The sequence below is a fragment of the Tupaia chinensis genome, unplaced genomic scaffold (assembly GCF_000334495.1).
Source record: "Tupaia chinensis unplaced genomic scaffold, TupChi_1.0 Scaffold140763_1, whole genome shotgun sequence".
Classification (NCBI taxonomy): domain Eukaryota; kingdom Metazoa; phylum Chordata; class Mammalia; order Scandentia; family Tupaiidae; genus Tupaia; species Tupaia belangeri.
This window is the reverse complement of record NW_006200633.1, coordinates 36104-43292: the sequence shown is the minus strand read 5'-3', so window position 1 is coordinate 43292 and position 7189 is coordinate 36104. Positions and strand designations below refer to the sequence as shown.

Here is a 7189-nt window from a genome sequence, read left to right as displayed (position 1 = left end):
TCTCTCAAAAAAAAAAAAAACTTAAAGACAGGAGAAAGGTTAGGATTCAGGTCAAATAGTAGGTAGATGAACCTCTCAACAGTTCAAGAGAAGATAAAAATCCTTAAATATGGAAATCAGAGCATTGAAGAAAATCACTACTATTATAATCTGAAGTAAAAAAAATCTAGTTCAGACTCATGTAATTAATCTCTACAGCCAGGGTCAAGAACCTCTGCAGTGAGATGCTTCTGAATACCAGCTTCTGTGTCTCCATGTGGCAGAGTATCCAAACTAACTTTCCATTCTTTTAAAAGAAATGACATCATCTGCATCTTTAATCCTCTGTATGAAAATGATGGATATGTAAGTAAATAGGTATATATATATATATATACACACACACATATAATGTATATTCTCCATTCTACTGGTTCTCTTTCTCTGGAGAACTCTGGTTAACACAGACAGTGCCTTGAGAATAAAACATGCCTTGGGGGGATACCAATGGCTGTTCCTCAGATTTGAAAAGGGTCATCTTAATCTGAATATGGCTTAAAAATGAGGTGAGAGGTGAATAGGTGGCACTGTCCTTTGGGAGGAAACCAGGAAACTTTCCTTCCAGTGAAGTCACTTGCCCATAGGAACATAGCTTCTGAAAACAACTACATCTGCTGAAATCCTAGGCTCATGTTTAGCATTTTAGTGAGACCACATTTTTTCTTGCTATGCAGTTAAGAATTGAGGATGGGCTGGCCCAGATCCTACATGGCCAACTGCAGTTGAAATCCTAGCCCAGTGGACTGAGAAGCATGCCAGGTACACATGCATGCCCCAAATCCTGAGAGGTTGGAAAAGTTGAAAGGGGTTGTGGAGTGATTATATACCCTCAGGGAATGCCTTATCTGTCTGTCGGTCTCTCTGTCTTTCTGTCACTCTGTCCCTTTCTGGTGAGTGTATGCACCTTCTAGGGGGAAAAAAAAAAAAAAAAAAAAACAAGAAAGGAAAAAAAAGAAGAAAATTGAGAATACCAAAGGCTTTAAAGATGGAAATTTTACCAGGCCCCGTTTTTATGATATTCTTAATATTTGGGAAGTTTTTAAGTTTGGTAGATAGAATATCTCTCAAAATTCTTCTAATCTGTTATGTCAATATAATAATTAACAATGCTGTCCAATTCATACACAGGGCAATATGCAGCCTTTTATTTCCCAGGAGGAAATGTTACTGACCCTGAATGTTAATGGTTTAAGAAGTGCTTTTTAAGTTTGCTCTTAGTCAGACAGCTAGTCACTAGCCTAGTTTTACTTTGAATAGTCACCAGTGTGTCAGTAACCCAACCCTGACAGCCTGGTCCAGTGAGCACTATGATCAAATGTGATTATGTATGTTTGAGTCTTTGTTCAAGAGCAAGATAATTAATCTTCAAAGACAACCTCAAGGGACAGAGGCCAACCAGATGAGAAACAACATCCGTTTGTCTCTGCCCCATGAGATTGTGGAATGAACCCCACGAGATTGTGGAATGAACCTCGTAGGGAATTTTAACAGTGTGAAAAGACTGGCCTTTGTGACTCCACCTTGTCTCTTCTCAAGCTTGCCTTTTCTATTTTAGGTTAGCAGTGTTTACTTAGCTTTGTATGTAGACATGTTAATCATTAAAGAAGTCCTGCTCCAGCCAAAATTGTGCAGACTATCTCTCCAAGGAGAAAAAGGAAGTATGTACAAAATAATGATTGTTTAAGATTTATAGAGACATCCTGACCTAATTCATATCATCTTGAGTAAGCAGGGAAGAACAGAGAAATTTACAGCTTCCCCAGACCCTCACTGACACTCAAGAAGTCTGTGGTCACCAGTCACCTCCAGACCTCACTCTTCCCTCCTCCCATTCTTATTCTCTTCCTCTAACATAAAAATAGCTTGCATTCTGCCCTCTAAAAAGATGGTTCTTTAGGACTCAAGTTTGCCATCTTCTCAGTTTGCTGGCTTTCTGAATAAAGTTGCTTTCCTTTCCCAACAGCTGTCTCTTAATTAATTGGCTGTTGTGTGGTGAGTGGTGTGAACTTGAACTTGCCTACAGAACAGTGGAAACTCAGTGACTTAGATAGAAAGTCAAAGACCTTTGCGGAAAGCTTTGTCCTTATCATATACTCTTCAATGCTGACACAGCGTACCCACACTTTTCAGGTACGTTCAGGAGCCTGGTGAAACTTTGAAGCTCTTCTTTAGCACTACAAAGGAAAATGAGAATAGAAGCAACAAGATTTTGAAGCTGCATGAAGAAAAACAAAACAAAACACCTTTAATGGGAGAAACCTTCAGTCTAAGCATCAGGAGGGGCTGTGCTGTGAGCCATGCCAAGGGAGAGGGACTGCAGGAAAGCTGAGCACAAACCCCAGTGACACAGCAGACCTAGCTGCTGAGGACTGAGCCTAATGACTCACCCTGGTGTCAGGAAGGTCTGCCGTCTACTCTCAGGCACTCCGGCAAATGGGAAGATCACCCAGATCATCTCTAAGCACACAGCAGAAGAACAGAAAGTGAATATGCCCGTTCTTACCTCTCCATTGTAGAAACGAGAAACAGGGTCTGGCATCCTTAACCAATGATCAGTGAAGTGATCTCTGTCTCCTCCTTACTGAACCCAGCCCTAGTGCTTTGACCGAAGTCACCCAAGGAAACACTGATGTACGTTGTTTTCTCTTTACGAACACACCATGAGATAAATGACATTGCATCTTCCATAATGACTCCCTGACAGAAAGAGGGTTACTTTATAGGGAATGCAGGGAAGAACTCCAAAGGAACTATTTATGAAGGAAAGAAGAAATAGAAGGGAGGAAGGACAAGGAACAGAATTCCACATATAGATAAAATATGGAAGGGAAGTTAGGTTTGTCATGGTTCGTCCTGATGCAAATCAAATAGCAGACAAGGACTAGAGCTCTCAGATAAAGAGAGAAAACTAACACATCTTTGAAGAAGCAGCTCATGTCCAAATCCTGCTCACATTCCTTCTCCCCTTTTCTCCTCCCTGCTATATCTTGATTAAGTGACTTTGTAAAGCCAGTCCTCAGACAGATGGGCAATGCCCAGAGAGTCGACAGGGAAAACACTCAGGCTCAAATTCTCCATGACAGTGTGCCTGCAGTGGAGACAGCGGAGAGGAGCAGTCTTCTTTACGTTGTGACATTCTAGAAATACTCAAGAATTGGAAGCAGTAGTTACTCTGGGGAAAATGATACTGAATGGAAAAGGTTGATGGGAAAGGAACAGAACTGAAAGACTAGACTCAGTAAGGAGCAGTTAGAACCCAGTATAACCTGCCTCCGTCCTTCACTGTGCTGTGCTTCAGGCCATGAGCCACCCTCAAATCTGGCAGAAGATTGAAGTTCTTCTCTGTGATATTTAGAAGTAGATGGCTTTTGGATTACGGAATAGCAGAGACATCTGTGGGTAGAGTCAGATGCTGTAGTAAAACCCAGGGATTAAATGAAATCTTATATTCCTAGTAGAAAGTCCATCAGCTCCTATGGTAAGTTCAATTTGCAATTCTAGTTTCCCAGGTAATTTTTCATCAGAGTCTTTTAACATTATTGATACTGATGAGAAATCTAATGCCAATGTTATACTTTATTCCCCTCACTAGTAATTCTTTTTACCTTTTTCTCCACACATTTCTAGGATTTATTTTTCTTCTCCTTGGTGTTCTAAATTTTTGCTTAAATATATTTAAATATGTCTTTTTTTAAAAAAATTCTGTAATAGCCACATTTTGCATCCTGTTTGTTTTTTAAAGAATTGTTTTTCATTATTTTAAATTTGACCATAGAGAAACAGAGAGAGAGAAAGAGAGAGAGAGAGAGGGAGAGAGAGAGAGAGAAAGGGAAAGTGAGAAAGCAAGCCACTGGGTCTGGGACTCAAACCATGGTTGACCATGTGGGAGTCCAGTGCTTTAACCATCATACCACCTGTCAGCTCCTTTTAAGATGCTATGTTCTTCAGTTGTGAGAATATATGTTCTGTCACTTATTTTATAAATCTCTTTTGTTTTCTTTTTCTAAAACAAATATTATTTCTTGTTTTATCTCCAAGACTGATTTTCTATGTAGCATTATATTTTAATATATTTTTGACTCTTTTTCTTCTATGTCCCGATTTTCTTACTTTTGTTTTTCAGACCATCCACTCATTTTTTTTCAAAAAAGTTATAGCAACAATATTTTAGTCTTTAAGAACTCTTGTTAAATCTTATTGTTAAATCTTCCTTGTTGAATCTTTCAGAATATATTAATTAGTTTTTAAAATAAAAAATTGTGGAAACAAAAAAGGGGGAAATGTGGGGACATGTGCTGAGCAAACACCACATGCTCTTTTGGGGTTTGGCAGAACCTTGTAACTTGTCTTTCCCTGACCTTGGCTGCAGACAGAGCAAGGGTGGAAATTACTAGGGGCGTTCCAACAGACACATCTGATGGACTTCAAGAAACATCTTGACCCCAAATAGTAAAATCCAATCCCTGCTCTGCATCTGAAAGGTTCTTTAGACTTCTCTGGGTGTGGTGGTGCTCTCCTTATGGAGAAGTTCTTTAGCTCCTTCCCCATACCTAACAGCTAGTTCTTTGCATTAGAAAGGAAGATGAGATTTGCTCTAGATGGGATTACCACCAAGGGATACACCTTGCCCTGGGTATGACTAATCCCTTATAGATTTGTTAACTGCTTCTTATTGTCTGTAACCTGGCAACTAATCCATGAAGGGTCATGAAACATACATGTGTAATGTCTCCTTGTACTATAAATAAAGACGTCCAGTTTGTCTGGGCGGCACAAGTTGCTTGGGCTACCTAGGCTCAGGCTGCCTGTGTCCATTTCTACTCTAACCCTTTGTCTCGTTCTTTCCAATTCCCCGGTCCTGGCAAGATGGAGGGCTTTCTCTTTCTCGTCCTCTTTCTCTTCCTCAGCAGCAGCCCTCTGATCATGATTCAGCCAGACCCAAGCCCTGGGGCAGATGCCGACAAAAAATTTAGTTTTTTAGTTTTTTGGTGCTATAGGGCATGGGTGGTTGTGAGAGAGAGAAAGGAAAAACGAGAAATCACCCTAAGGTGATGGCGTGGCTCAGTCCTTTCTCCTCCAGTTTCCTCAGGGCTTGGCGCACACATGCAACATGAGTCCAGTGCGAGTTTCAAGCCACCAGGTTCAGGATGCAAACTCTTGTGGTTGGCCATGTGGGATCCAGTGCCTTACCTCCACTGACACTTGCTGGCTCTAATTAGATATTTTGATTATTTTGTTTTATTTTTGGAATTTCTGTTTCTTTTTGTGTAGGGTTTTTAACATTCATTTCTATGTTTATTGTTTACATTGCTTACTTTATCCTTCTTGTTCTTCCTTCATGTTGTAAGAATGAAGGTCTATGCAACTACAGGTATTTGCTGTGTTATTTTTAGAGTAGGTCTGTTTTTCAACAGTTGGCCTCTAAGATGTGACTTAATTAAGGATGCCAAGATAGAAAGATTATACTGGATCTTGAGGTAGACTCAGTCTCATCACATGGGTTATTAAAATTAACGTTCCTTGCAGTGTTAGAAGGAGATAAGACTGTGGAAGAAAGATCAAAGAGATGAGACATTGTTGCCTTTGAAGGTGGAAGGACAGGCCATGAGCCAGGGAATGTGGGCGGCCTCCAGCAGCTAGAAAAGGCAAGAAGACAGATTGAGTCCTGGAGCCTTTGAGAAGGATGTGGTCCTACCCACACCTTGATTTTTAACCCAAATGAGACCTGGGTTGAATTATTTCTAATCCACACAACTGTAAAATAAGTTTGTGCTGTTCTTAAATCACTAATTTTGTGATAATTTGTTACAGAAGTAGGAGAAAATAAATACAGCAATGAAAATATGTTAATTTTGTAGTCTTTTAGAATATTTTTTTTCCTTCTTTTTTTGGAGAGGTTTTTTTCCATAGGGCATGTGCGCTTGCCAGAGAGACAGAGAAAGACAGAGAAGTGGGATGGCCATGCTACAATCCCTTCTCCTCCATTCTCCTCTTGGGATCTTGGGCACGCACGCACACGCGCCTGGTGTGAATTTAAGCCACCGGGTCCGGGACTTGAACCGTGGTCAACTACACGGGAGTCCAGCGACATACCCATTACAAGTATGTGGTTTTTATACTGCTTTTCAACCTCCTCGCTCTTGAAGCCCCTGATTCCCATCCCTTGATGTCAGACTGAAGTATTATTCATTACAACTTGTATTACAGTCTTCTCAAAGATTTTATTTTATTTTCTGTGAATTTCATTTCTCTTTAATCATCATCCCTTTTTACCTTTTCATTCTTTTGTCAGTGGAGATTTTGGAGAGACAGGGTGAACAGGTAGGGTCGTCTGATATCTGGAATCAGAGGCATTATTCACAGACATTGAAAGTCTCAAATGGACAATTTCTTGTATGTGAGAGGCAATCCACAGGCAAAAACAAAACAAAACATAAAAACAAACAGGGGACCTGAAAATAGATTTGATTTCATGCCCCTGGGAAAAATCACAGCCCTGGGAAGGAGGCTTTCTGACTTCATAGAAAGGGACCTACTAGCCTGAGGTGAGGCAGCTGTTTCTCTGCTCTCTTTACCTGAAATTGATCTCCTGCTGTGATACTTAAGGCTTTCACCCCCGGGGACCTACAAGATAAAATGGATGGGAAGAAAAGGCTTCTTTTTCTTGACACTACTCTTACAAGACCTGACTCTCATAGAAATGCTGGATACTACTTCAGTTCTCTCAAATTTTCTTAGTTCTTATCTGCTCACAGAAATAAGTCATGCATCTTGTGTGACGGACATTTTTAAAGAAGGGTACTGAGTGCACTGTAAGAGTGTCCGTGCATTTGGAATCTGAAGAAGGAAGGTCTTTCTTTGTCCCCTGTTCAGCCACCCACTCTACAAGCTGTTTTCTTCTGCTCACTGTAAACTTTTTAATCCAGATAGTATCTCCTTGAAAAAACCAACTTACCAATTTACTCATTCCAGTATTCCAGGGTTAATACAAATTTATTTTTCAATCTGTCTTCGATTTCTTGAAATACGATTTATTTTTCTAAAAAGTTTATTTACTTTTATTTATTTACTCAGTTACTTAGAGAAAGATGAGCACCCTCAACAGGGTCTCCTGCTGTGATCTCTGTCTCCTGTATTTCCCAGTCAGCAG

The 7189-nt window shown here is 40.1% G+C and overlaps 1 pseudogene and 1 gene segment (V, D, J or C); one reads left to right on the top strand and one right to left on the bottom strand.

Moving 5' to 3' along the window:
• LOC102468272 (apoptosis inhibitor 5-like) overlaps positions 1–2494 on the bottom strand; it is a 4426-nt pseudogene extending 1932 nt beyond the window's left edge.
• A 2894-nt stretch (positions 2495–5388) lies between these two features.
• The window catches only part of LOC114004956 (T cell receptor alpha variable 8-3-like), a 4430-nt gene continuing 2629 nt past the window's right edge, over positions 5389–7189 (top strand). The window contains 1 exon segment of the V gene segment in view: positions 5389–5410. Within this exon segment, the coding sequence occupies positions 5389–5410 (22 nt within the window).